Source organism: Alosa pseudoharengus, unplaced genomic scaffold (assembly GCF_046254945.1).
Source record: "Alosa pseudoharengus isolate Yale_2024_CS ecotype anadromous, Long Island Sound unplaced genomic scaffold, YU_APseudo_1.1 YU_APseudo_1.1_scf_24, whole genome shotgun sequence".
NCBI lineage: Eukaryota > Metazoa > Chordata > Actinopteri > Clupeiformes > Clupeidae > Alosa > Alosa pseudoharengus.
The window spans coordinates 5,527,706-5,542,705 of record NW_027468689.1 but is presented as its reverse complement, the minus strand read 5'-3'; the positions used below and the strand labels follow the sequence as shown (position 1 = coordinate 5,542,705).

General features: G+C 44.1%; 2 protein-coding genes across 3 annotated transcripts in view; one reads left to right on the top strand and one right to left on the bottom strand.

The window, feature by feature from the left end:
• Positions 1-2,797: 2,797 nt before the first annotated feature.
• ackr3b (atypical chemokine receptor 3b) lies at positions 2,798-7,781 on the bottom strand. Its single transcript, XM_076302932.1, has 2 exons — positions 7,669-7,781; positions 2,798-4,862 (listed from the first exon to the last, which is right to left on the bottom strand). The coding sequence occupies exon 2, from the start codon at positions 4,836-4,838 to the stop codon at positions 3,750-3,752; it is 1,089 nt and encodes a 362-aa protein (XP_076159047.1). The 5' UTR covers positions 4,839-4,862; positions 7,669-7,781; the 3' UTR covers positions 2,798-3,749.
• Positions 7,782-10,161: 2,380 nt separating this feature from the next.
• drc11 (dynein regulatory complex subunit 11) overlaps positions 10,162-15,000 on the top strand; it is a 45,261-nt gene continuing 40,422 nt past the window's right edge. Inside the window, exons 1-4 of one of the 2 annotated variants that reach the window (XM_076302931.1) lie at positions 10,162-10,717; positions 11,876-12,203; positions 13,061-13,183; positions 13,307-13,504. In XM_076302931.1, the coding sequence (XP_076159046.1) occupies positions 10,707-10,717; positions 11,876-12,203; positions 13,061-13,183; positions 13,307-13,504 (660 nt within the window). In that variant the 5' untranslated portion in view covers positions 10,162-10,706. The remainder of the gene's footprint in view (positions 10,718-11,875; positions 12,204-13,060; positions 13,184-13,306; positions 13,505-15,000) is intronic. The other variant, XM_076302930.1, reaches the window with a different exon arrangement.

Below are 15,000 nucleotides of genomic sequence, written 5' to 3'. Positions count from 1 at the left end.
GCTCACCGCTCCCACGATCTGCTCATTCATACCCGAGCATGTCACTTTAGGACCTCACTAGTCCGCACAGCACTGGCCCCCCATTGAGGTCTGATGGGAGAGCAAAATAGCATGGAATTTGAGCTATTGTCTTGAGTACACAGACAAAGCATGGAATTTTACGAAAAATGTGTGTCACTGTGTGTGTGTGTGTGTGTGTGTGTGTGTGTGTGTGTGTGTGTGTGTGTGTGTGTGTGTGTGTGTGTGTGTGTGTGTGTGTGTGTGTGTGTGTGTTGCTGTAGGATTTCTGAGGAGCTCTGTTTACCTTGAGGAACATGTTGGCTGACCCCTGTCAGGAGGTGAGCTGGTCGTCCATTGCTGCTCAGAGTCACAATGGGAGTTCAAATACCCCGGGGCAGGGGACACGTTTGGACGACACTGAGGGAACCAACTCCACTAATTGGTCTGCGTCTGCGTCACTCACGACTTGATGGCACTAACACAACTGTGGCCGTTTAGATTCGTCTCATTCAGCCTGTTAAAGTCTGAATGGGTTTTTAGACTTTGGTCTGAGTGTAGCCACTCTACTTGCTGTCATTCATTCTGTGTGTTCTTTCACTGCATTTATCTTATTAAGGCTGGCAATCAATCAGAGATGACAAAACTTCACACAGACTGACGCTTATGCACTCCAGAGGAAGGTGGTGGATGAGAGAGAAAGAGAGAAAGAGCAGCAGAGACACACAGACAGAAACAGACCAAAGTCACACAGAGACACAACAATATGGACGTAAACAAAGACATGAACGCGGGCAGAGACAGAAGCCGAGGGAGACAGAGAAGGACCAGTCGAGACAGAGCTAGAGCGTCTGATGTAGGACCAGTCGAGACAGAGCTAGAGCGTCTGATGTAGGGCCAGTCGAGACAGAGTTAGAGCGTCTGATGTAGGACCAGTCGAGACAGAGCTAGAGCGTCTGATGTAGGACCAGTCGAGACAGAGCTAGAGCGTCTGATGTAGGGCTGATGTAAGGCTGTCTCAGCAGAGCTGACTCCTGGCACACCTGGATTCTCTCTACAAACTACAAAGCAGCGCATGGAACGCGTACGTGGGATCAAGTTGGTGCTCATTACCTCACCTTGTTAAAGGCCCTCCGACGCTTTCTGTCTCACTCTCTCATTCTCTCGTTAACACACACACACACACACACACACACACACACACACACACACACACACACACATACTCTCTGTTGGTTGGAAAATATAATTTGTGCTGCATACAGCTAGTGTAGTGTAGTGTATAGCTACATTATACTTATATTTAAGGCATATGACATGAGTGGGATTGGGGTTGGTAAAGGATATAGGTACAAGGCCAAAGGCAGAAGGCATTACAGCCAATGGGATATCCAACCCCACAAGCACGAGTGCCATATTGTTTTTATACAACAGTTCCATTAACAACTAATTTAGCTTTAAAGGTGCCATGTGTAAGAATTGAGGAAAAAATATCCATAAAAATGAGCTATACGCATCAAAAGAATGAAAAGAAATAAGGGCGATGATGTCATTACATAAATGCCAAGGTGCTGTAGAGATATCAACTGAATTAGCATACTAAATTACTAGCCACAGCCCAACAGGTGTCATAATACCAGTTTCGGCCATGGGAGGCGGTATGCGGGCAACTTAACCGCCAGCCAAACTGCAATACACGAATAACTCGCACGGCTTGTGGGCGTACTTGAACCAAAGAGTATACACCTGTCGGGCTGTGGCTAGTAATTTAGCATGCTAATTCAGGTTGATATCTCTGAAGCACTATACCACTCATCGCCCTTATTTCTTCTCATTCTTTTGATGCATGTAGCTCATTTTTTGGATATTTTTACCTCAATTCTTACACATGGTACCTTTAAGATAGAAAATTGTGTTTTCTATTGTTTATTTTGATTTTTGTTCATTCATCCTCCACCCACAAAAATAGTTCTAATCTTTAGCCTGGTCGTTTATCATTGCCAAACATGACACTACTCCAGAGACGTGCATTGCTTGAAAGTGAAATTATCCAACATGGCAGAGCCAACTGTTTTGGTATTAACAAATTAAAAAAGTTCAGGGTTTATTCCCTAAGATTTTGTAAAAGTTAGCGAGAAACAAGCACTATTAAATCTAACCCAAAATCTAAAAAACAAAAAATATGTCTGAGCTCATTTACAACCCATCAGCCAGCCACCTACTTTGCCTCACTCCAAGGTGACGTTATGAAATCACTGCTCTCTCGCTAATAGTCGCTATGAGATCAGTTCCAATTAATTAGTTCCAATCAGAAATGAATAGTTTGACAGGGTCTATATTATTTATAGTTATATATTGTTCTGTCTTTTATTACTTTTTTTACTACTTTTTCCTTTGTTTTTTTGTTGTTGTTTTTTGCTTATTAATTATTCTTTATTTTTAAATGATTTTACCTTGAGTGTTTTATGTTTTCTTTTTATTATGATCTTTACCTTTTGAACTATTCTTTGACTATATTGCCCTTCTATGCTTTTATTTGTTATTATTGTTTGGTTTTGTTTATGTAAAGCACATTGCATGACCTCTGTGTATGAAATGCGCTATATAAATAAACTTGACTTGACTTGACTGACTTGACTTGTCTGGGACGTTTTTGTCGGTTAAGGATTTATTTAACTATACTGACCAATAGTTTTACATTATCCCTTGTATATAATAATCTTTGTCAAGCAGTTTTCTGTATGAAAGTTCCTCCTGTATTTTCTTGGCAAAAAAACAGACAAAACACTTTCAATAATGATATGTTTAGATAATACAGTTGTTTTTATTGCAATATCACATTTACAAACACCAGATACATCATAGCCTATAAAGAATATATAAAATGAATATATAAATATGAAATATTTACAAAATGTACAAAGTAATACTACTCCAAAGACACTATTGCCTGGTAATACCGGCTAACAAACATCTCTTTTACAAAAGACTTCCCAAATCTGGGACATATTATTTTTTTTTCTCTATAGATGTGTTTCAGCTTCCTGGGGTCTCATTCTCAAAATTGCTTAAAAAAAACACAAAAAAAAACAATTCAACCATTCTCTCTAGCTCAATTTTACATCCTGACATTTTGTCCTTCAGTGTTCACATCCTTCACGTCGTCGTTGTGAAAAGTTGATTGAAAGAAGTAAACCCAGTCCTGCCTGTTTGACAGAACGTGTGGGTGATGGAGTCATGATGGCGGAGTGCACCAACGGTCCTGAGTGCTACTGATAAACAAGACAAGGAGGGACTCCAGTTGGGGGAGGTGTGTGTGTGTGTGTGTGTGTGAGTGTGTGTGTGTGTGTGTGTGTGTGTGTGTGTGTGTGTGTCGGGGTGGGTTCGTGTGTGGGTGGGTGGGTGGGGGTCAGGGGGTTGTTTGACTCAGGGGTCATTTTCACAAGTCCGTGGCCTAAACACAGACACTCTCAGCCTAAACTTTTTTTCAAGTGCTTTTGTTAAAAGTCCTTTCAGCAGTTAGTCGCTGTTGATAGAAAACGAAACCTGTTTTAAAAAATCCACAGGTGACAAATCACAAAGGGAGCCATTTACAAAGGAAAGGCAAGGTAAGACAAAGCAAGACATCTTCTAGTTTGATACAAATTGAAGATTTTTTTAAAATAAAATAAAAAAAAACTGTACAGAGTTGCTTCTTATGTCCGTTCAGGAGTTTGAGATGATTCCTGTCTCTCAGCGGTCACTGCTCCCGCTCACAACTGAGCGCGACTATCCACGGCCGAATACTCGGTCTCAGAGACCCGGGAGGCGTCGATAAGCTTGGCCAGTCCGGTCTTGGTGGAGTACTTAAAGATGAAGGCCTTCATGAGGTCGTAGCGGTAGTTCTTGTTGATGAAGTTGTAGATGACTGGATTGATGCAGCAGTGCACCAGCGACAGGCACTGGGTCAGCTGCAGGCCCACGGACAGGAAGTGGTCAAGCCGACAGCTAAAGGGCAGGATGTTGAGGATGGCCAGGGTCTCGACCAGCAGCACGCCGTGGTAAGGCAGCCAGCAGACGAGGAAGACGATGATGTAGGTGAAGATGATCTTGCGGCTGAGTCGACGCTCGGGGTCGGTGGAGGATGACAGGGCACCGGCGAGGAGGAAGTAAAACACGCAGATGACCGGGAACGGGATGGCGAAGCCCAGGACGTTGAAGCTGAGCTGGATGCCCGCCGTCCACTCCCTCTCCTCGGGGTACGTGGCCTTGCACTGGACGTGCTCCGAGTGGGAGGACTTCACGGCGTCCAGGTAGTAGCTCTCGGGAAGGGACGCGGCGAGGGCCAGAACCCAGACCAGCGCGCAGATCAGCCGCCGCACGATCTTCTTCCTGCGGCTGTTGGAGTCGCCGAACAGCGCCACGGACAGGTACCGGTCAACGCTCATGCACATCAGGAAGAAGATGCTGCTGAAGAGGTTCACGCTGAAGACCAGGTGTGTGATCTTGCACATGGCGCCGCCGAAGGGCCAGTGGCCGTGCTGCAGCAGGGAGCTGACCGACACGGGCAGGGTGGCCACGACGCACAGGTCCGCCACGGCCAGGTTCAGGATGTACAGGTGCGTCTCGTAGCGGTTCCGCTCAGCCCGCAGGTTGACCCAAACCACCAAGGCGTTGGCGGCCAGGCCGATGAGGAAGATAAAGATGTAGAGGACAGACATGGTGTAGAGCACGGCGTTGAGGCTGTAGCCGAAGACGCAGCGCTCGGTCTCAACGTGAGACATGTTGTCATGCTCATCATGGATTGTCATGTTTAATTCCTCCAGGATGTCCATCAGTTCGTTGAAGTCGCTGAAACTCATCTTGGCTTCTCACTTGGACAAAATCTGAAAGAGATCGTACAGGCCGATTAGTACTGTAATACAAATACACTTAACTGTCATCGTTCATCATCAACGCTAGTTTAAAGCTGCTTAGTTTCTAGTACCACTTGTTCACTAGAGACTACATCTGTCTCAAATCCAGACCGGAAAAGATGTGCATAACAGGGACTGATTATTTACAAGAATAATACACATAACCCAAAACATCTCAAACCATCTGAGGTTGGAGGACCTTGGACAGGATCTCATGCTGCTTCTAGGAATGTTTTCTCTTGAGCAGTGGAGAGAGACATTTCCCAGGCCCCTCCTAATCTACCAATAACACAGAGGAGTTTGCGTTGCCCTGGTCACAGGGATCAAAGTGTGAAATAATCAGGGGCTGATGTAAACCACTACCCACATCTGAGACCGATCTGCCACAGCTAACAGCCTCAAACCATCCCCGCTGGGTACACTAGGAAGCGGACGATGAGGAGCTCTGCAAGAGCTGTGGTTGACCTCACCCTGCCCCTTACAACCACACTCTCAACAAATATACAACACCTAACGACACTGACACCAAACACTACCAGCCTTCATAGGACCCTCTAAAGGCATTCCCTGGGCGTACAGGGCAACAGGCTGCAAAATGAGACTCTTTGGACCCATCAAAAATATAACTCTAATACTTCAGAAAGACAAGATAACAAGAAGACACAGGGAGACAAAGGGGAGAAGGGGTCTGTCTGTGTTACATATACCAGCCATCATGGCAGCTTAAACTGGAAATCATTAAAGGCCATGAGCAGATAAGTGTCTATTTCAGCCCCTGTCCAGAGGTGAGAGGTGATGGTGGCATGAAAAGCCCAGACTCTTCAGACGGGCAGAGACCTCCGCGCTTCAGCGCACACTAAAAGGAGCCGAGATAATGTGTTTCTAGGACACTGAGGGGTGAAAGGTCCAGCTCTTCAATGAAATGTCTGCTAAAGCACATGATGCATGCTCACTGGCTTTAAACTGGCACTGAGTAGCATTATGGAAGCCATGCAGGGTGGGGGATTGCTGTGAGTGAGGGTAAGAAAGAGAGAGAGAAAGAAAGAAAAGAAAGAAAGAAAGAAAGAAAGAAAGAAAGAAAGAAAGAAAGAAAGAAAGAAAGAAAGAAGAAGAAAGAAATGAAGGAAGGAGGAAAGGAAAAAAGAAATCTCTACAAATTACTCAGAATATTTACATGGCATTACAGATCAATGGTTAGAGTAGGCTACAGATCAATGGTTAGAGAAATAATAAAATAGTCCTGATTACAACCATATTCACTCATTTGAAGACCAGCTTGTTGGATGGATATTTGAGATGAAATGGTATGAACAACCAATTAAATTCTCACACAGTAATCACTTCATGGACCTGATTATTGGCTTCTTTTTCAAATTAGCCAGCTGTTATGACCTCTGAACAGAGACGGGAACTAAAAGTAATGCCGTTCTGAGTAATGCAAGTAGAAAAGACAGATGCCCTAATGTGACCAGGCAATCCCAATCCTGTGTGAGCTACAGAGAACACAGCAGTCTCCGGTCGATGCAGAGGTCACATCAAAGCCAAGGGAGTTCTTCTTGCTCTCTCCCTCTCTCTTTCACACCCTGTACTCCTCTACCTTTACAACCGTAAAGCATTAGTGAGAGAGGACGGCTAAGTGGCCTAAAACTCAAACCTGTCTCTCCAGGTGCCATAAAAATGGTGGTGCATTAGTCAAGCCCTCCACCCCCCGAAACTCCGTTATATAGCTGTTGATTTTACACCGCGGTGAGCACCGGCCCCAGCCCCCTTCACCTGATCCCACGGCCCCAGGCTGCCAGCACGCACCGCCGCACAAAGAGTTCCCTGTGCAGACCGCGCCGGCTGCAATGCCACCCCACTTCCCCCACTCCGACACCCCCCAACCCCACTCTGTCTCCGCGTACCCTTCTCTAACTCACCCTCTCTCTCTTATAACTTACGCTATTTAACTCACCCTCTCTCTCTCTTATAACTTACGCTATTTAACGCACCCTCTTTCATTCTCTGTCTCTCCTCTCCCCGGTTTCTTTCACCCCCCCCTTTAAGATTCAAGATCATGCTGCTTCAGCTCAGTTTTCGTTTCCCGACAATTTGTCTCCGTAACAGAATGTGAATCAAAACACATGCATAAAGTTTTTAGTAGCCGGATATCTGCAATTACACTTTAGCTGAAATCTAACAGTCATAGCCTATATTTTCTCTAAAACAAAATTAAATGTGTTGTGGCATTCTCCTGACAGCCACTGGTAATACATTTTCAGCCATGGTAGACGACCAGTTAAAAGACACTAGATTGAATTCCTACCTCTATATAGAAACACAATTGAAGACAATTCTGTTGAATTTAAAATGGTGTGTAGGCTACTGCATATGATTCACAGTGGAAATAGAAATACTATATCTACCGGTCCTGGTGTTGCGACGTTAAATCTGGAGCTATTCGTTCCAGTTGCGCTGAGAAGCAATGCACAAACTCATCTCTTATCAGCTCCATCCATACAATGCTAATCTAAAGTCGCATAGAATTCGAACACGTCGGCGAGGATGGTGCACTGTTAATCCATGCCACAAGCTGTGAGACCCAAAATGCCTTCACATTTCTGAATGGGTACTTATACTTAAAAAACATTAACTGTTAGAGTGCAGCCGCTGAAGTGCGAGCTATTACTAGAGAAAAATATCTAAACTTTGCCAGAATTTAACTGTAGGGTTTTGTGCATGAAGCTGGTAACATTCCCAAACTGTTCTCGATAAAACAAATTTAGCGTGTACTCACCTAAGAAAATCTTTTACTTGTTCCGTATGCCAATAGACCCGTGTTTATGTCTGCTGTGAAATCACTAGTGTCTCAGTCCGGTGTTTGCCTCGGTCTGCTCTCGAGTGAGGATGCCGAGATTACGCGGCAACAGGGTCTTTACACTTGTTAATATACCAAGGAGAGTAACGCCTACCGAGGCAGGTCGGAACTCTGAATCATGGAGGTTTCTGTCTATTAACAATGGACTCAAAGGACGTGCGACACAACGGATGTCCACTCCTAAAATTCTGTATTAGAATCCAAGTACACAAATGTTAAACGAAATCTTCTCTATACAACGTGCGTCAAAGGAAACATCTTCCTGGTGTTCAGTTACTTGCGGAACCACAGAGAAGACAATAAGACAAAAAAATAAGTTTATCGTGCGCTTTTTGTACAGAACGTATTCCCACGCAGCATTCTGCAATGTTATCTGCAAGTCTTGTAGGATTATTAGTATAGTAGCCTGATCCATTTCTTTTATTCACAATGCGCACAATGCTGTTTTTGCTAATGAAACCTATGTACTCAAGAAGGGATTTTGTTTTGAGACATGGTTAATGAACACATAAATACTTATAGAATTATTAATGGTGATGATTGATGATAGCGTACTGACGATTTTCATGGTTGATTGTCACTTTATTTAAGTCTTGTCAAGAAATGTTGGATAAATTAATAAATTAGTTACCACAATTCTACTAACGTTTTCTGTTCTTGTTAAGTTACTGTTAAGGAACCATCATAATTTGTCATTCCCTTCTTCACCATCCTTTCTATTTAAAGTAAAAATAACCTCTAACCATCAAACCAAGGGTCTCAAAGTCCAGATTCCTAAGTGATTCATCAAAGCACAGTCTTACTTTAAAAAAAAAACTAAAATGCACATGCAAGCTCTCTCTCTCTCTCTTTCTATCTCTCTGTCACACACACAGTCTCTCCCTCTCTCACACACACACACACCCGGCCACACACACACACACACACACACACACACACACACACACACACACACACACACACACACTATATGCAAGCACATACACATGCCTACTTAGAAGTTCACAATGGAGGGCCATATCCCATTTGCCTTATGGCAGCAGGTGAATTTGTTTTGTTATTTTTCCTGTTCCGAATCCGAAACCATTTCATTCAGCGTACATCCTGCTGGCATGGGCTCAAAGCCCTCCATGGGGCCATATTTAGGCACATGGGAGCTCACCTGTTGTTGGGATCCTCAGCTGGTGCCTCTATTATTACCCAGCCACCACCGTCTGCTCTGGCCAGCAGCCACTGCCCATTGTAACGGGGGCCTGGGAGAATGATCCAGTTTTAAGATAATATTGATTGAATGCATTATTGTCACAAATAAATAATAAAATGCAAATGCGAACTGAGTGAGACAAAGAGAGTCATTGTGTTGTGTTGTGCAACAAATTCAGACACATTACCACTTATGACACATGCAAATGGATGAAGTGTCTGAGTAGCTCAGATGGGTCTCCAAATGAAATCAGTGACATGGGAATTCAGATACATCAATATCAGCATCTCTGAGAATTTCACAGGCACATGATTGATACTTGAGAATGCAGAATCATACAGTACCAACCTTTCCCACCATATTCAGTGCCCATTTAAACAAGGCTCTTAATCTCCTCAGCTGTGGGAGTCTGCAATGGTCACCATGCAACTGCTGTTACTGTTCAGTTGGGACTGAGGCAACTCTAATGTCCATCTCTGCCCAGCCTTTAGGCAGACATGTATTCCCCGTGACCATCTCCCTCATGCTGGGAAATTGAGTTTGCCCACCACTTGCCATGGTGGGTTTGCATTCCTGGTCTCAGGCCCCATGGGCATCTTTGCACATTTTTTCTTTTAAGAGACTCTGTGTATCAAAACCACCATCACCATAGGACATATGACCACTCGTTTCCATATGCCCAAGTCAATTGTTTATTCCTTTGAGGCTTACAAATCTGTTTCCAATGTAGAGTTCTCAAAATCTGTTGTTGATAAAAACCACATACATCTCAATTCCTTTGCATTACTTTGATTGGAAAGGAGTGACACTCCAAATTATATCTGATACTTTCATTCATCAAACAAGTGATTTTATTGACTTGATAATTTCAGTTCATTTCTAGGCTACGACTTTGCATTTGGATTTTGCAATGAAATGCTGGGAGATATGCTGGTCATGGATTAATGAAATCTCATGACTCATATGGACAAACGTACAGGTCCATGACTGAAGGTGAAAACACGCACAGGGCTCATCCACTTTTATTCATGATGCGAGATGCCAAACAAACCAAATTTAAATCCAATATTCATTAAAGCTCTTTGGCTTAAATTAAGATAAGGTTAAGAGTTAAAATGATTTTATTACCACCCGAGATGTGTTGAATTGCGCAGGCGTGGCATCTTGTTGCTAGACGCAGTGTGCACAGCACTTTAGCAAACATGCTTTTTTCCGAGCGATATAGCGGGTTCAGTGAACTTTGCCATTTATTAGATAGTCTAGGGTCTAGTGCAGCTCTGAATATTTTAAGTATTTTAATGGCTTGAAATGGTGCCGTTTATGCGGTTTCTCGTAATGAGCATACGCTAAGGGCGTTAGATTCGCGCAGTAGTAACCTAACCACTTACAGTTTGTTTAACTGTATGCACCAGGGAAAAGCGCACTGTTGGTGGCACCACCAACGCCTTTTGTCGTTTTAATCGTGTGTTTCCATAGCAGGTTGTGTTTGTTGGCTAAATTGATCATCAGTCTGAGGGATAGGAACTGCGATGCGTGCGTAACATAACTCTCGCCGAGGTAGTGAGAGACGAGATTACAAATAACCTATCCTATATTCATTTAGAAATATATATGTTTTTATATTTTATATTTTTATATCTTAAGTGCATGTCAACAAAGGAAGATGCCACACTTGCGGTAGGCTATTTGTCCTATTTGTGTTGCGCACCACTTCTTTGGGCAGAGAATAATCCGTCAGGAATCATTTGCAAGAATGTCGCACAGGTAGGCCGATTCCATTCTTGTGTTTTTAAACATGTAGTCTTATTTGAATTTCATATAGTCCAACTACTGCAACAACACGTAGAGGAATGTTCTAATGAAACAAGAAATGCGGTGGAATGTTTGTGACGGTCAGGAGTAGAGGGAGGAGTTCGACTTGTAGTGTAATTTGCACTCATCACAATTGGCATTTTCCCGAGTTTAATGATGAGGAATTTGAATGTTTCCATGAAAGTTTTAAGATTTTAAAGTGAAACTCCCACGAGTTTAAAGTCCACGTTGTGTTGGTGTTACTATGACAACAACACAGGCTACAACTCAATGCTTTTGTGCTGAAAAGCAATAAGCACCCTTGAATGAAAAAGTGTCACACAAAGCTACACATAGACTAGTGTGGGCCTATGTAATGTGTTTATGTTGTTTTTCACAAAACAATTCTTCTGCATTCTTTCAGAAGCTTTGTGTCTTTGTGTTTTGGCTTTGTTATCACCCATCTCCTCCAGAAAATGTGTGGGCAAAGATTTCCTGATTCACATTCACAGTGTAAGGTTTGGTCAGCAATCCTCGCTCAGAGTTTCTCCTGAATAATTCTGCTGAATTGTTGAGGTCTGACTCTTTGTTGCTGGGCAGTTAGAGAATCTGAAAAGGCGCCTACTCGGTTTTATTGTAACTCCTCCATCTGAATTGCCTTCTCCTCCTCTTTCTCCTCTCGCTCCACCCTCACCCACAGCAACTCTGGGGGGACCTTCCTTTGATTTCAGGTCCCCTCCAGCACCATTTACTCTCCACAGCGTTAGGGCCTGGAGGGCGTCACCACAGCCACATATGAATAAGAAAAGCCGCTGGTTTCACCTCTGTATCAACTCTCTTAACATTCATTATCGGTTAAAACCCACATCATCACAACATCACCAAGAGAGAAGGAAACTGTGAAAATGAGCAACTCTTCTGTTCATCAGTTCAATATGTTTTAAACAAACTAGGCCTACTATGTTGCCTGCTCAGCTGTTTGTGTTTCTTTCAACTTTAACTTGATTGTTTCCTCTGTTTACCATAATGGTTAATCATGCACAGCCAAGATTTCTTGGGAATTGTTAATGATGATGGGATCATTTGAATAGACACTGTGAATCACTTCTCACCAAAATAATGTCTCTTCAGCTCTTATAACAGGATGTGGGCTGCAAGCCACAAAGTGTTAGAGGGCCTTCTTGAAGATGAATTCCCTATCGTCCAACCTCGACCCCAGAGAGATCGTCTGCAGATCTTTCAAACGCTGGCTGGCTTCTATCTGAAGTACCTGCAGATCATGCGCAACCTGGAGGAGGTGTACGACCAGATGGTCCATCCGCAGAAGAGGCGGGTGGTGCGGACGGTCTTGGAGGGAATCATGGGAAGGTTGTTGGAGCTGAAGAACGAGATGGTGGAGTTAGAGTTCTCCGAGTTCCATTATTTTGACGACATGCTGCAAGACCTCAAGATGACCCCAGTGAGTTTGTGTCTATACCTCGAGCCCTCATGCTTACTTACTTCATCTGAACCTGATTTGTTTAGATCGTCTGGTTACAAGTATCTAGGGAACAGATTTGTATCTGATATGGTCCCATTTACAGCCTCTGTCAAAACAAATCCCTGAAGCAACAAACCTAGGACAGTTTCAACCTTGAAACAAGCACACGCCAACACAAACATGAACCTGTGTTTAGCTGGCTGTGTGGTAACAACAGTAAATGCCCAAGGGTGTAAACACAATAAAACAAAAGGCAAATTCAACTGCAATCATATTTATCACACTTTTGATTTACGAGTGATATATTTATCAAATTATGCAACACGGAGGAGTCCTGATCCTGTCTTTGGTATATGCTTTGATGTTGCTGCAGACGAACTGGGTGAATGGACGTGTGCATAGATAGAATGCACTCTGTCACGAGCAGTGTCATAAACCCTTTTGAATCAATCGTACCTTAAAATCCCAGTGTGTTCAGTTACGCAGCAGTGGCGGGATCAGATACATGATTCATATCTGATTTGGTGACACGTAAGGATATGGCACTATGTCCTTTTTGCCCCATTCAGACTGGCATGCCACCCTACAAATGTGTTTCTCTTGGCATTTTGGCAAGAATTAGCTAGGTATGAAATGTAAGCACAACCCTCAGGGGTCAATTTAAGAACATTTATGTGAGGAAACTGATATTAAAATACTGTACAGGGACATGGTGTGAGACTGGTTGAGAATCAGTGTTTGTTTTATAATCAGTTGTTACGGCCACAGTCAGTCGTAACATCAGTAAAGTTTAGTATTGTCACAGTGTCATTTGTCTTTCACCATTGTTGTTGCAGTCTGATCTGGAGGTGCCGATTCCTCGGTACTTTGTGAGAGAGAAACTGCGCGTCCTGAAGGAAAGGGAGAGGATGCTGGCCCACATTCTTGCCAAAGGAGGCCACTTGGAACAACACGAGTCTGTAAGAGACAATGTCCCAGGGTGGCAAACACATTCCACATCTTACGCAGCACACATCAGCACACATCCTGCTTCTGGGAGGGTTTTTTCAACACAGTTTCCTGCCTCCTGGCTCCGCCCTCAGGTGTGTGGCGTGGCGGCGCGGGGGATGTCCGTGGAGGAGGCCGTGCAGCTGATCCAGGTGAGCGAGCGGGCGCGCCAGGGACGCCTCAGGGCTCGCTTCATGAGAGACATCCGCCACGACGAGACCAGGAGCCAGCTGGTCCACAGCCAGAGTACCTGCACCCTGGACCCGGACGCTGCTGCCGTGCGCATTCAGAAGGTATGAATGCTGGACGCGCTGGCAGGTCACCTGCAGGGCACACTAGTAAGGACTGTGATGTATGTAACGGAGGCGGACTGAGCTAGCGTGCTAGTAGCCCGTGTAAATCCTCACACCCCTAACCTTAAGAACGCTTCTAACCGCTGAGTTGGAAGCCTGGGATTTTAGCTCAGTGGTTAGAGCGTTCGACTCCCATGCCGGTGTGTGTCGAGGTGGCGGGTTCGACGAATTACGACCTCTGTTACATGTACACTGCATGTCCATGTCACACTACTAAGGACTGTGATGTGCACTGCAGGTCCATGTCACACTACTAAGGACTGTGATGTGCACTGCATGTCCATATCATTTTCCATGTATTGTGTTTAATATCTAATCAAATTCATAAGCTGATGGGGAGTGCAGTGGCTAAGGAGCAGGGGTTGTTTGTATGCAGTAGCCTGAAAAGTAGTGAGTTTGATTCCCAGCTGCTCTTGAGCAAAAGGCACTTAATCCCAAGTTGCTCCAGGAAGTCTGGCCCTGCAATGAACTGACATCTGTGAGTCGTTTTGGATAATGATGTTAGCCAAACAAATAGAGATAAAAAATATTACATGTGAGTCAGTATTGTGATATTCAATGACAGAGCTGTGTTCAGTGGTGCTTGCGCAAGGCTTGAACAAAAGGTATTATATTAGTCAGAATCTCTTGTAGAACATCTCTAACAAAGAGAGTTTTGTGCCACCTGTAACAGTAACCGTGCATGAAAAGGTTTCAGTGTTGCAATGTTCTAATCCATGTGTAATTTGCTGGAGATGGTGGACACAAGCTTTGTTTTTGTGTTAGAGGAGTCATAGGCTTCTGGAAGCGTTCACCTAAGCCTCACCCCACGTACTGTATATGACCCTTGTGAGATGAGGTCAATCATCACTCGCCACTGCCTGCTAAAGCCAGGTCCTCTCAACAGAGATAATAAGCACCATCCGATACCAGCCATCCATAAAACATATATGGCCAGTCCATCAGCAGAAGACACTCAGAGGGCCAGAGCTTCTTTAGGATGAAAAGCTGGCGTGAGTGACAGGAAGTGAAAGAAAGCGTGCGAGGGGAGGATGTTATCGGTCCTCTAATCGTGTAATCTAACCCTGTGTTTTTGACGGAGATCTGAGAGAATGCTGTACGCTGTGTGACATCACAGGGCACCTGCATGAGATTTTAGACACGATGGCCAAAGTGAAAGCGACATGTAGATGCACTTTAAGTATAGTGTGTATAGTATACTGTAAGTATATATACTCTTTTGATCCTGTGAGGGAAATTTGGTCTCTGCATTTATCCCAATCAGAGAATTAGTGAAACACACTCAGCACACAGTGAACACACAGTGAAGTGAAGCACACACTAATACCAGCGCAGTGAGTTGCCTGCTACAACAGCGATCTGGGAGCAGTGAGGGGTTAGGTGCCTTGCTCAAGGGCACTTCAGCCATGCCTACTGGTCGGGGTTCGAACCGGCAA

Coding starts and splice junctions, on each gene's coding strand:
- ackr3b (XM_076302932.1), bottom strand. CDS start 4,838: ATGAGTTTCAGCGACTTCAACGAACTGATGGACATCCTGGAGGAATTA.